This window comes from Labeo rohita, chromosome 2 (genome assembly GCF_022985175.1).
Source record: "Labeo rohita strain BAU-BD-2019 chromosome 2, IGBB_LRoh.1.0, whole genome shotgun sequence".
Classification (NCBI taxonomy): Eukaryota; Metazoa; Chordata; class Actinopteri; order Cypriniformes; family Cyprinidae; genus Labeo; species Labeo rohita.
Window position 1 is genome coordinate 30572857 of NC_066870.1, and position 15155 is coordinate 30588011.

General features: G+C 35.0%; 1 protein-coding gene and 1 pseudogene across 4 annotated transcripts in view; one reads left to right on the forward strand and one right to left on the reverse strand.

The window, feature by feature from the left end:
- Positions 1 to 15155, reverse strand: part of LOC127175936 (tripartite motif-containing protein 16-like) — a 424611-nt pseudogene that overhangs the window by 19982 nt on the left and 389474 nt on the right.
- pard3ab (par-3 family cell polarity regulator alpha, b) overlaps positions 3828 to 15155 on the forward strand; it is a 102628-nt gene continuing 91300 nt past the window's right edge. For all 4 annotated transcript variants that reach the window (XM_051127093.1, XM_051127110.1, XM_051127119.1 and 1 more), the window contains exon 1: positions 3828 to 4170. In XM_051127093.1, coding sequence (XP_050983050.1) covers positions 4051 to 4170 — 120 coding nt within the window. In that variant the 5' untranslated portion in view covers positions 3828 to 4050. The remainder of the gene's footprint in view (positions 4171 to 15155) is intronic.

Consider the following 15155-nt stretch of genomic DNA (forward strand, 5'->3'; position numbering starts at 1 on the left):
CTGAACAATCCATTTGATCAACGAATCGATTTTTATAATGCATTAATGCATTTGAGGCTTAACTTTCGTAATAATAGTTAATCGACTTTTATATATATATTAAAAAAAAAAGTGTTCCAGACTGATCACACTTACAATAAAGATTTAGGCTATGCAAACAACTTTAAAAAACTAAAAAAAAACTAAATAAATAATAACCAACGATAAAAAAGTATGTTTACTTTATTAAAAATAAGCTTAAATAGGTTTAATCATATAGAAATACAAGAGTTTGATGAAATAGCGCCATCTTGTGATAAAAGAGTAGCATCGTTTCTCAGTTGTACAGATAGATAGATAGATAGATAGGCAGACAGACAGACAGACAGAGAGACAGAGTTAGAAAGCAATGGATTGCGTTTTGTTTTGAAAATGAGGCAAAGTCCGCAATTATTTATTTATTTATTTATTTTTTAAATGTAAAATCATGTCCCGGTCACATTTTCTTGGTTAAATACACGTTACTTACACTGTCAGAAAAAGAAAGAAAGAAAGAAAGAAAGAAAGAAAAATGTGTTTTATATTTTTACATTAATAGTGTAATCAATATTCTAGCTATTAAAGTCAGGTATGAATGACATCAAGTTAGTGTTTTTAAGTATTTTACATTTATTCCAAAATAATAAGTCAAGGCAGTAACAACTTAACTTCATGTTTTATTTGTGAATTTAGGTTCAGCTATTCTTTTTAATAGTTAACTTCTAACTATTTATGAATTTTTTGGATCATCAATCATCAAAGCTCTGTAAATATTGGTCACAGACACAGAGATTTACTTTGAATTTCACCATGCCGATTACTTACTAAAAACTCCCACAGATATTTCTATATATCTAAGTTTGTGAGTTGTTTACTTACTTTTTAAAATTTGTCTTCCCATTAAAGCCGTTATATTGGACAGTAGGACCAAAAGTACACGAACACAAGAGGCGGGATTTATCGCATGAACCAATCACAGCGGATCATAACCAGTCATATCCAATCATGTCGCGATTCTATTCAAGCATCTCCTCCAACTTCAAAATCGTTCTACATCGCTGCAGAAGTACCGACCCAGTGTTTACAAAGTGAACACGCAAACAAGGTCAAACGCACTTGAGTAAAAAAAGGTAAAACAGCAATGTAGGACGATTTTGAAGTTGGAGGAGAAAATGAGATGGGAGTTTTTCGACATACCCTAACTGTCATGAACGGGACTGCACAGAGTACACATGTGCATCGCAAAGCTAGACAATACGAGCATTTGATGTTCAAAAGTATATAAATTGTAATATTTATATATATTTTTTTTAGAAAATAACTGATCTTTTTGCTAGATTAGACACTTCTTCGGCTGGGATCGTTTAGAGCCCTTTGAAGCTGCATTTATACTTCATTTTGGAAGTTAAAACTCGCGGGCACCATAGAAGTCCATAATATGGAGAAAAATTCTAAAATGTTTTCCTCAAAAAACATAATTTTTTACGACTGAAGAAAGGACACAAATATCTTGGATGACAAGGGGGTTAGTAAATTATCTGTACATTTTTGTTCTGGAAGTGAACTAATCCTTTAAAACTGGGCTCAGTGGAGGAGAGATGCGGACTCCCGCTGTATACTTGCTGGTGTAGCTGTTGGACAATGTTTCTTTAGAAAATGTATTGATTTATACACTTTTCAATGTTATATTTTGTAATACTGCAATTGTTTAATTGTTGCTCTACGATTTTTTTTTTTTGCCAGGACATACACTTGCCTCCTCAGAGGAAATGCTACTGATAGATAAAATATTATGTGATCATTCAGCTATCTGAGTTAAAGTTCAGACAGAGTTTTAGTTGTTTGTTGTTAGTGATTGGCACTTTGAGGTCGCAATGTCACATGCTGTGCAAAGAACTCACAAGTCAGTGTTGATTGCATTTGTTGAAAACTATTTGCCTGATTTGTTACATTGGAAACCACACTAACAAGTGAAAAACAGTCACAGGAGGAGACCTCTGGCTTTGTCAGCAAAAAGCAGATGCTCATGTATAAATGATGAGTCAATGTAGACTCCACCACTGGGATTCAGCCCACTGTTTGGGCTGATACATCAAACATGCTTATGAGAGGATAAAGCGATTGCACTATCTGCAGCTTTGGAACAAAGACAAAACTTTATGGCTCTAAATATGCACACAGCAGCTCAAATCACTAGCATAAAAGTTGGTTGAAGAGTTCTCTACTTTTTCAGTAATGGATCTCCAGCATCTGGTCTTTGTGCCTTACGTAGATCAAAGCGTGTGTATGTAATCCTACAGCTGTTGCACTAAAGCTTCGCTCAACTGGGTGTGTAGAACTAATCTGTATCAGACCCTCAGTGTGTGTGTGCAATTTCACTGCCCAATGCCACCTGCCCAGTGTTTCTATTTCAGTACAGCTCTGCTCTACAAGCAGAAAGTTAAAAGTGACACATAGATACATACATATACACACAATTGTCTATATGCATGGAAGCCCACAAGCTAAATTCTTCACACACTGCCATGAGGAGAACCGAGAGACCCTTAAAAATAAAGTTAAGGAACAATTTGTTAATTTAATGCTCCAAACATACAAATGGAAGTAAATCAATAATTTTAGAGAGGTGGTTTCTTTTTAAAATTGCAAACAGTTTTTAACTGCAATTCAAAACGTGCATTTCAAATTTATTAATTTTAATGTTTTATTTTAGTACGTTGTAAAACATATCTTTAATAAAGAGCTTTGTCAAATATTTCAAGGTCAAGTCTAAGTCACAGTATTAGAAAAACATATTTGCTGACACTAGGTATTAAAAATATTAAAAATAATGATAATAAAATAAAATAATGAATTTAAGTTTTTAATGTTTTCATTTTTATTTTTTAATTTTAAATATGTATGTTAATTTTTCCATTTATTTATTTATTTATTTTTGTCAAGTCTTTCAAGGTCAAGTCTAAGTCACAATATTAGGAGAACATATTTCGCCCATGCAGACACAAGGCATTGGAAAAAAGAATAAATAAATAAACAAAACTAAATAAATAACTTTTTTTTAAAGTTTTAATTTTTATTTTAAATGTTTAAATTCATTAATTTGCCCATGCAGACACAAGGAATTGGAAAAAAGAATAAATAAATAAACAAAACAAAATAAATAAATAAATAAATAAAGTTTTAAATGTTTTTATTTAAATTGTTACATTTTAAATATGTATATTCATTTTCCCATTTATTTATTTATTTATTTTTGTCAGGTTTTTCAAGGTCAAGTCTAAGTCACTATATTTTATCCATGCAGACACAAGGCATTAAATGTTTTAAATTTATTTTTACATTTTAAATATGTATATTCATTTTTCCATTAATTCATTAATTCAATCATTCATTTATTTATTTATTTACTTATGTCAAATCTTTCAAGGTCAAGCTGAAGTATACAATTATGAGAACATTTTTTGCCCATGCAGACACAAGGCATTCATTTGGAATTTTAGTTTTCTGTCAATTTAGTGGCTTGTGACTGAGATTCCATTTCTGCATCTCATTAATGTTATGACCCTTGACCCCTAAACTAACCCAACCCTCATGTTAATATTGACATATTTCAAAATATATGTGAAGACATTTCAGAAAATCAAAAAAGTAAAACATTGAACTTTGTTCATTAACCAACTTTTCAATTAATATAAAATAACTTTGTATTTAAATCCTAAATTTGACCACAACCTAACGTGTTGCGCCAGTGCCGTTTACCCCCGCCAGAGGGCGCAGGAAGCCCGTTTTCGTTGCTCCCGAACCTACTGATCACGGCGCGGTTCCCGTACACAGATCCCAAACACTAAACAGGTGGTCATACACCGCCACACAGCGCCCGCCGCGATGAAACGAAACGGGTACCGATCGTAACGTACACCGAGCCGTCAAGGTGCTGAACCAAAGATTATTAATGATCTGGACACCAGAACACGGGAGCCTTTGATCCCGAGTTTCCCTTGGATTCGGGAAGGTCTAAGGAGAGTTGGAACTATGAAAGTGACGGTGTGTTTTGGGAGAACTCGGGTCGTGGTTCCGTGCGGAGATGGCAACATTAAAGTGCACTCGCTCGTCCAGCAGGCCGCGATGCGGTACAGGAGAGCGATCGCTAAGGTGAGATGCTGTTTCACTGTATCATCAGATTGTGCTTTGGAAACATAGTTGCGCCGGTGAGGGCTGCAAATATGGCGGTGTTGAGGCTGAGTAAGTGAGCGGGGGAAGGGATTGGGACCGTCCGGACACTTTAACTCCGGGAAAGAACGCCTTTATTCCTCACTAAATAAAACGTAGTGTATTTTTATTCTCTTTTAGTGTGCAGGACTGTCTTCTTTGTTCTTTACGTCTACAGGAGACTCCTGAAAGCCAGTGAGAATGGGGCAGATGAAGTATTATATGAGAGAGCGAAGTTTACTCCACGTTTGAAACGTTATTACCCTACTTTGGGACCCGTTAGAAATGACAGCATTTACTAAAATGCAATATCACGTAAATTGATTTTTTGTTTACATGCCGGGCTGCTGCAACTGAAGCATCCCTATGCTTTTTGTGGGGAAAATCGGTCTTGAACTTTTCTTGCGTGTACGTGAGTCCTGCGCTTTGTTTCAGTGGGCAGATGAGAGCTGCTGCTGCTAGGCTAACAGTGATAATTGATATGTCCTCTACAAGAAAGCACATCCAAAGCGTGTTTTTCGAGTTGCAACGCATTACACTTAAAAAGAACGACGTGACAAACCGGAACGCTCTCGTTCCGCAATCAACAAAACTGGACGTTTAGCACAAGAGCTCACTGTCCGCGCGCATAGTTCCGGGCGTTCAGCTTTGCTGAGCGTTTAAGTTTCATCGCGTCGCGTTCGTGGTGCTAAAGTCGCGCTCAATACTTTTTTGCTAATTTAAAAAAGTTTTACACACGTAAAAAAAAAAAAATAGGGCTTTAAAGAAATATAATCACAACACTTTAGACATGTTTGTCTCTTTAAAAATGTGTTTTATGTTCTACATATACCCGGGTCGACCTTTCATGGGCGCCACCATGCAAGTTAAAGGGATAGTTCAATCCAAAAATGAAAATTCTGTTATTAATTGCTCAAGCATTTAGGACGTTCATCTTTGGAACACAAATTAAGATATTTGATGAAATCTGAGTGCTTTCTGTCTCTGCATACACAGCAACACAACTGACACATTCAAGGCCAAGAAAAGGTAGTAAGGACATTGTTTAAATAGTCCATGTGACATCAGTGGTTCGATGGTATTGTGAAGCTACGAGAATACTTCTTGTGTGCAAAGAAAACAAAAATAACGACTTTATTTAACAAATTCTTCTCTGCTGTGTCAGTCTTCGTCACACATACATAAGAGTACCATGACCCATGCGTGTGGTGCTGCTAATGGAGGAAGCAGTGTTCTAATATAAATATATTTGAAGAGTTCAGATGCAAAACCAGTTTAAAAAAATGCATTTTTATCAGGCTCAGATGTATAGGTTTCTATGTAAGTACCGGTACTTCTGATTGGGCTGAGGCTGCTATTTTAGCGAGTTTGAAGAAAAAGTATTTGATGGATGTATAATGTTTGTCAGGAGCATTCACTTACTATCATTATCTCATTTTTGACCGAGATAGCTTTTAGCTGGTTTTGCATCTGAACTCTTCGTTTATTGTTATAGTTAATGTATTGTTATAGTTAATAGGCCTTAACTGTATGTCACAGTCAGATCTATGGTTTTTCTGAACTAAATCCATGATGAGGTCATTCATGATTCATTCATTCATTGTGTCTGTCACATGACAAATGAATGAAAAGCTGGGGTGAACTAATCATTTGTGTTTCTCCTAATATACATTTGCTTGATGTATAATTATATAGAGGGTTTGCACTTACAAATTTGGACAGGTACCCAGATGCACAGCCATACTGGTGATACTCGGATGTAAACAACGGCATCGTTTGCATGGTTAATGTACTACTGAATTTGTTGTTCTGCTAATTTATGCTGTATAAACCACAGAATAAAACAGTAGGCAGGAAAGGGCGCAATATTTTGACAAACTAAAGTTAATAGGTGGTAAATATACATACAAGCAGTATTAATTAAGATATTAACCTAATATTTCTCCTACCTTACCAGAAACGATAAGAACAAACACAAATGTTGTCAAGATTCTTGCTCTGGAAATCCTGGTTCTGTTTAGCCAACAACAAACGCCTTTTGTTCAACCCAGTTTTTTACACTCTTCTCCTGGATTTGTTATAACATTTGGCAGTCTGTAGTACTCCAAATGTTTTTCCTGGTCTGACCAATTAGTACAGCCCAAAACATGACAATAATTGACCATTTCAGCAACTATAATCAGCAAAATATGCAAGTTTTGTTTGGTTCAGTGGCATTGTTTACATTCAGTTGGTCAATATGGCCGATTAATGATGTTGTGAAAACACTCTATAGTTTCTTAGTTTGGAATATGATCAAATGATAAATATTTGAATGTTTACAGGCCTTTGGAAATATTGCATTTTAACAAACGGCTTAAATCAACACCAAGTGACTTGAATAAAGATTAGTGGATCAAAAAAAAGTTGAACAGATTTGTCCTAAGACAAGAACAGGCATTGTTTTGGTTTTAAGACAACTTTAATGAAAGGTTTTGATCCACTTCAAATGTTGACTACTGTAGATGGTTTGTATCTTCCAATCTTCCCACCGCTAATCCATGAAGTCCTGACAGGTTATATTATGTTAATAATAACAATACGTTTACAGAACAAAAACAGATTTGATAAACAGGTTGGTTCAGAAACATAAACTTGTCCAAACTGTGCACCAGCATGAATCACCAACTTGCAAAAATAATTGCGATTGCATCCAGGGTTGTCAGTAGATACATGTAGTATGAGGTGGAAAAAAAAAAAACATAGACATTAATAGCTTGTGCTGCTGTTTTGACCACTGTTTGCACCAACAGATCTCTCAGAATACCTCAAAGCCTGGTTTGCACCGGGGAGAAATCAGGATTCAGGATCAGCACTTAGACTAATAGCGTTCAATACGCAGCTTTTACAGTTAAATGGTCTGAGGCTCAGAGATTTTAGCTCGATATGTGAGCGAAGAGAGCAGGAGTGAGGGAGACAAAAGCATGTTTGTTCACATGAATAAATAATTTTCTTTTTTAGCATATGAACACAATTGTTTATGTGTGTGTTCTCATTGCTGGCCACCTGTGAGTGTGTGTGGTGGATGATTTATTGTTGAGTGAAAGTTGTAGCCACTTTGTTTGCACTTAAACAGAACATCTGTTAGTGTATATGTCTATGATGACACTTGTTATTATGATGATGTAGAGTTGCATTGTGATAAAAGCAGTTATTATAATCTTAATCATATGGAGTGTCATTATAATGGCAAATCCGATTTGTGATGAAGTTAAGGATGACCTGATGTGAGATTTGGCCAACCATTATTTGCTTTCAGTTATGCATTGAACATTTATTACGTTGCAAATTGATGCATGGTTCGTTAGGACAGGACAATATATGGTCGAGATAGAATTATTTGAAAATCTGGAATCTGAGGGTGCAAAAATTGCCTTTAAAGTTGTCCAAATGAAGTGAAATGAAGCAGTGCATATTATTAATCAAAAATTAAGTTTTGATATAGTTATGGTAGGAAATGTACAAAATATCTTAATATTTCTTTACTTAATATCCTAATGATATTTGGCATAAAACAAAAATTGATAATTTTCACCCAAACAATGTATTTTTAATATTTGTATTTCTTGCTACAAAAAAATATATTTATAATTGTTTCTAGTGTTGTTTATTTATAATTGAAAATTCTATGTATAAATTATATATCATATGTATAATTTATAATTTAATTTGTATTTTTGTAAAATTTATGTAAAAATCATATTATAATAAGTAAAAACATAAATATATTTTTGCATGACACAAACAATGATGGGTCAGAATAAACTGCATGGAAAACAGAAAAAATACTGAATTGCTGTGGATTACTTGTGAATTATGGTGATGTTTTTATCAGCTGTTTGGACTCTCATTCTGACGGCACCCATTCACTGCAGAGGATCCATTGGTGAGCAAGTGGTGTAATGATATTGAGCACTGGCTGTGAATTTAAAGCTTTATTATACCTAGCTTTTATTATGAGGAAAAGTCAGTATGATTTGGTGTGTTTAGAGTGTTATTGAGATAATTTAGTTGACATTGTGATGGTGTGCAGTGTAGCTAAGAGAATGCTGCTGTTTTTAGGTTGCTTTATTACAAGGAAGTGGAATGTTGTTGTGATGTAGCTGATATGCTGATGTCCACTTGTAGTTTATACTGCAGGAAGTCATGTGGATAATAAAGTACAGTGGCTGTGAGAAAGAGAGGGAAAGACAGGCAGTGAAACAAGGATGATGTTTGTGAATGTGTCTGTGATCTGCAGTGTCCTTGGTTCGGTTACATTGTCCTACGTTCCATTTGCTACTCATTAACTACATTCAACTCACCCTTTTTTCTTTGTGCTCACATTGCTCTCATTCTGTAAGTTCTAGTCTAGTCTCAGACAGTAGCTGCTGTTTAAACCAAACACACAAACAGAGGTGTTCTGTGTGAGGCCTTGAGGTTCGAATTTAGAGCTGATCTGTTGTCTGAGATTATTATCTCTGTATTTTGAATTTTAAAAAAATGGTTCATCCCGAAATGAAAATTTACTGAAAATGTATTAACCCCCAGGCCATCCACTGGAACAGATTTGGAGAAATTAAGCATTACATCATCACTTGCTTACCAGTGCACTGCTTTGTAGCGAATGGGTGCCATCAGAATGAGAGTCCAAACACCTGATAAAAGCATTGCAAGAACACCACAAGTAATCCTCACGACTCCAGTCCATCAATTAACAAATTTGTGACAAGAAAAACTGCATGTATGTAGTAAGCAAATCCATCATTAAGATGTTTTAACATTAAATAGTCAATTCTGGCCAAGATGAATAGTCATTTAGTGTGATCTTGCATGTGAAATTCATTCATCCCAGCTGATCACTCCTGGTTGGTTGCAGTGGGTTGGCAGGTTTTCAGATGCATGTGTTCACATGCATATTGTGTCTAACTGGATTCTGACCTTTTTGTATTTTATTGCTTGATATGTTTTTTTGTTTGCATGCATTTTAATGCTAAAATCAGCATAAAAGAAATGCATTTATGATAAGGTAGAAATTGATATGTATTTCAGAATACTGGATTTTTATGCATGCGAAGGCAGGAGGAAGTAATGCATTCTGTGGTTAATGCATAAGTGAGTTCAGGTCAGCGTGGGAAAAGTCTATAGATTGTTGTTGAGCGTGTTTTTACTTTGATCAGATGACTTTCTAAGCTTCAAATGAACTTGATTCTCACTCGTTTTACAAAGGGTGTCTGTATCTGTAATCTCTTAGTGATGTGATTGAGTAGATGGAGGGCTCAGCTGTCACTCTGACATAGAAAAACAGTTATACAAGCCTCTGGATTGTTTTAAAAGCAGAAGCCGATTGTGTCTGATATGTATCCAATAAGGAATTGCTTGAAAAAATTGAAAGCTGTCATAGCAGTTTCTGTGTTTTTTTTTTTTTTTTTTTTTTTTAAATGTTTGAGAGGAATGCTCAGTGTGGGTGTGAAAGTAAAAGCAAATTCGGGAAAAAATAGAACTGAATTGAGGAAAAATAAAGTGTATTTCAAATAGGGCCCTACACAATTAGCATGCTATTCTCTCATTTGAAAATAGTGCCATGAAAATTTAAAGTACTCCTGTATATTCAAAATGCTCAACTGATGTGAAAACAGCCAATTTAGTGTTGGGTCGGTCTAAATAATGGCAGCCAATTGAAAAAAACAAAAAAAACAATCATAGTGTTTCTCTATAATTGCTGTAGCTTTATAACGGGTAACTCAGTGAGGCATCATCATCATGGGATTCTAGGTAATTCCCTATCCTGACAACTATTGTGCTCCAGGCCACCAGAGGTTTTGTCTTAATATAAAGCTTCTATTGTATTCCGTTATGGCTGTATAGAAGAAGAAAAAACTTTTTAGCTCAAGTATAACCTGTAAATGTGGTTTGGAAACATCTGTCAGTTTGAATGTTGTGTATGTAACGACTGTATGTAGTGTTTTGTGGCATAGGCAATCTTGAATTGTGATCTGCTTCGCTTTTATATTGGTGGGCCGCAGTATTTCTACCGAATCCTAGATTTGCCCGCAGGGAATGAAACTGTTGATGTACTTGAGGATATTTTGGAAAACAGTGTTAGTATGTTCCCTGCAGAAACCCACAGCCTCTTGCTGAACTTTCACTGGAGAAACTCTCAGATAACCTTTCAGAAAACTCAATTCAGGCTCATTGGAAAAGTGCGCTTGTGGCAAAGTTTCTGTGAAATATTGCATTGCTTCTTATATGTTTCATAATAAAATGTTCAGTAAGTGGTGCTAAAAGCATGTTCAGTTTTTATCTGAAACTGATTAATGTTATTCTGACATTTTATTATGTTGGATGTTGTATATGTTGCGCCAGTTCAGAAATTAATTCTCTGTCTCTTGCTCTGTTGCATTTGAAAGCAATGTACCATTCTTATTAAACTCAACCTTAAACCCCATTGATTGTGTTATTAAAAGCAAATGTAAAATAAAAAAGTGTTTGCCTAAGCAACCATGCCATCTCAGCATGCTTCTACAAGTCTTTGAGCTCTTTTTAATACGGTTTGTTCATTACAAGTATAATGCTGTACCAGGTGGGCTGTCAAGCAAGTTTACTACATCACAAAAGTCATACATATGGAGCTGCTTATGCAATGTAAAAATCAAACTGTATTATTTTATAAATTATCCAATGTGGTAACGTGGCTTTATGATCAAAACAGTATTTTGCAAGGACCTGTGCAAAAATAAGTCTTTATTAATTGAAGGAAAAGTCCACTTTCAGAACAATAGTTAACAGATAATGTACTCACCCATTGTCATCCAAGATGTTCATGTCTTTCTTTCTTCAGTCGTAAAGAAATTGTTTTTTGAGGAAAACCTTTCAGGATTTTTCTCTATATGATGGATTGATATGGTGCCCTGAGTTTGAACTTCCAAAATGCAGTTTAAATGCAGCAAACGATCCCAAATGCGGGTGTAAACGATTCCAGCCAAGGAAGATGGGTCTTATCTAGCAAAACCATTGGTTATTTTCATTTAAAAAAATACAGTTTAAACATTTTTTTTAATCTCAAACGCTTGTCTTGTCTTGCTCTCCCTGAACTCTGTGTATTCTGGCTCAAGACAGTTAGGGTATGTCGAAAAACTCCCATTGTTTTTTCTCCCTCAACTTCAAAAATCATTTCAAAATCATTCCACATCATTGCAGAAGTTCCGACACAGTCTTTGCAAAGTGAACATGCAAAGAGGATCAAACACCCTTAACGAAAAAGGTAAAACAGCGATATAGGACGATTTTGAAGTTGAGGGTCAAAATACGGATCATCAGAGTTTTTCAACATACCCTAACTGTCTTGAGCTAGAATACACACTATTCAGGGAGAGCAAGACAAGATGAGCGTTTAACATTAAAAAGTATATAAATTGTATTATTTTTATGAAAATAACCAATCGTTTTGCTAGATAAGACCCTTTGTCCTTGGCTGGGATCGTTCACAACAGCATTTGGGATCCTTTGAAGCTGCATTTAAACTGCATTTTGGAAGTTCAAACTCTGGGCACCATATCAGTCCATTATATGGAGAAAAATGCTGAAATGGTTTCCTCAAAAAACAAAATTTCTTTACAACTGAAGACATGAACATCTTGGATGACAAGGAGATGAGTACATTATCTGTAAATTGTTGTTCTGGAAGTGGACTTCTCCTTTAATAATCTGCTCCTGTAATCATATTTTGTGTGAAAAGAAATAAAAGTTGTTTGTGTTTTACTATAATTGAAGATCAAAACTGCAGTGAGTTGTATGTTTAGGGAAGCCATAGACACATTTTTTCACTAAGTGCATGTTTAGAAAATTCTTGAAGGAGAAGTTCTAGACACTTGTACTTCTAGAACAAAAATTTCCTGTTATATACTCACCCTCTTGTCATCCAAGATGTTCATGTCTTTCTTTCTTCAGTCGTAACAAAACTGGGATTTATGTGTTTAGGTAATTTTCTATATTTAGTAACGTTCTTGATCTAGGTAATAGGGAGGTATTATGTAGTTATTTAATCATTCATTAATTTTTGAGTAAAATGATGCTGTAAACCCCACAGAATATTTGCAAAAATAGACCAAAACACCAAATTAACCACCTATTTTAACCAAAGCTATACTGCATGTCTTAAACACCACAGACCACAACAAACACAGTAATGCCTGTAAGATAGCAGTGTGGACACAACTGTGGTGGAAAGTTCTCAGCATGCTGTGGGTCACATACATGGGCAAGTTCACTGGTCCAGTACTTCTTAAAGCGACAGTAACACATTAAGATGGGCTGAGAAGGCCCATGTGATTAAGTTGGTTAGTTGTCAAACATTCATTAAGTGTCTGAGTGTAAATGTCAGACTGACCCTCCATCACTCCATCATCTGTTTAGGGAACACACACATAGCTTTGTATGTTGTTGTGGTACTTTCCATTCACATCTGTTTTTCTTCCAATAAGATTACTCTAACAAAAATAAAAATGCTATTATCAAGTTTTGGAGATGCATATATGGTAATCTCATGAATGTGACATTACCTTTTTGATTTCGTCACATGTACCATGTAGCAGTACTATATAAAACCTTACTTAGTCAATTTATGAGCATTATTACTAGTTTCGACAGGTTTTAATATTCTTTTTGGGACATATTCTGATATTCCAAAATGTTGTCCCCAGAAAGGTAGCAAAATCTGCCCATACAAGCGAACACAATGTGTGTTTTTGTGTGTGTTTGTTTGTAGATTGGTAAAGTGTTTGTGCAAGTTGTTTATCTGGGTGCCAAGCTATTCTGGATAGCATGAGATCCACAGAGGGGTATTTCAGGCTTCATGAAGGACTTATTCCTCAGGCGACTGCTTTTAGCAGCACAGTTTTTGCATTTGTGTGAATCTCCTGCTGTGTGTGTGTAATGAGAGAGAGGGAGAGATGGAGGGATTGTGTCTTTATATGGTCGTGTCTGTAAGATCCCTGTCACGATATTTAAAACATCAGTACTAATGTCACTGGAATAGTTAAAGACAGCAGCTTTTAGCTGTAAACGGCCGTGAGTGTGTGTATAAACATACAGTATTCAGAGTATATACGGGTGTTTCTTTAGCCGTGGACACTTTTTTTGTCCCATTTTTATTAAAACTAACAGATTTTAGCATGTTTTTTTGCTATATGAAGGTCACATTAAACATAGAAATCTTGCTATGCCTTCATTCTGTATATTCTACTTTTTAAATGCCTTTTATTTATAGATTTTATTGTACAAGCCAGGATGCGCAATACATTCGTACCCCATCGGTTTCTTGTTGTATGTTTAGTTTTGCATCTATTTTTCCCTGCTTTTATATTTTGATCACATTTTCTGTCCTCTAATGCTCACTTATACATTGTAAAAAATTACAGTGAATTGGTAAATTTTGTAAATAAAAATTTGGTAAATAAAAAATTAAAAATATTACAGTGAAAACCTGTTAAATAGTTAAAGGAGAAGTCCACTTTCAGAACAACAATTTACAAATAATTTACTCACCCCCTTGTCATCCAAGATGTTCAGGTCTTCAGTCGTAAAGAAATTATGGTTTTTGATTATGGACTGATATGGTGCCCTGATTTTGAACTTCCAAAATGCAGCTTTAAATGGCTCTAAACCAGGGGTGTCAAACTGGAGGGCCACAGCCCTGCATAGTTTTGTTCCAACCTTGCTCCAACACACATACTATGCAGTTTTCAATTAAGCCTGAAGGACTTGATTAGTTGGATCAGGTGTGGTTAATTAGGGTTGCATCTAAATTTTGCAGGGCTGCGGGCCTCCAGGACCGGAGTTTGACACCCCTGCTCTAAACAATCCCAGCCGAGGAAGAAGGGTCATATCTAGCGAAACGATCAGTCATTTTTTTTTGTAAAATTAAAATTTGTATACTTTTTAAGCACAAAAGCTCGTGTAGCGCAGGCTCTGGAATGTACATCCACGATGCTACGAATTAGTAATGGGTCGTTCTTGAACAATTCTTTCATTTTGAACGAATCTTTAATGTAACTCGGGAAGAACGAGTCGTCTCGGGCAGTGGTTCGGTGATTTCAGTTGCGCATACACAGCATCCTATTAGGTTCTCTACTGGAATTAGTTCACCTGTTTCGAGTCTTTGGGTTTTTCGAGTCGTTCGTTCATCTTATGGGGCTGTCACGTGATGAACAAATGACAAACCCGAAAACTTGTCGATAAGAGGTGAGGTGAGCTAATCATAGACTAAAGACCCAGGTAAACAATGAATGAATCTTTTCTGTTTCTTATAGCATTATAGTTTTGTCTTGTTTGTAGTGTGATCAATGTTTGTGTAAGCAGTAGATGTGTTAGGGAAGTAACGTAACATTTTAATTATATTTTGCTATTGTTATTTTAGTTCGCTTTGTAAACACTGGGTCAGTAGTAATATTGGCGAGAATTGTAGCATATAATTATAGCATATAATAATTGTACAAAACAAGAATCTCAAATATCTTTTTAACAAAATTATTAAATTACTTTAAATGTAACATTGAAATGATATTGACTGAGTTGATTGAGTGATGCAATTTAATTGTTTTTACCATGAATGTAGCCATTGCTGCTAAGGCGTGTAATAAATAAATAACAATCTAGAGCTGCCAAACGATTAGTCGCGATTAATCGATTCAAAATAAATTTTGTTTACATACTGTGTGTGTACTGTGTATATTTATTATGTGTATATATAAATACACACACATACATGTGAAAAATATGTTAGATTGATATGTAAAATATTTATTAATTATATTATAATATAAATTATATACAAGCATTTACAAATGCATACAATACCTACAAATATTTTTAAAATGTATACGTATGTGTATATATATATATGTATACGT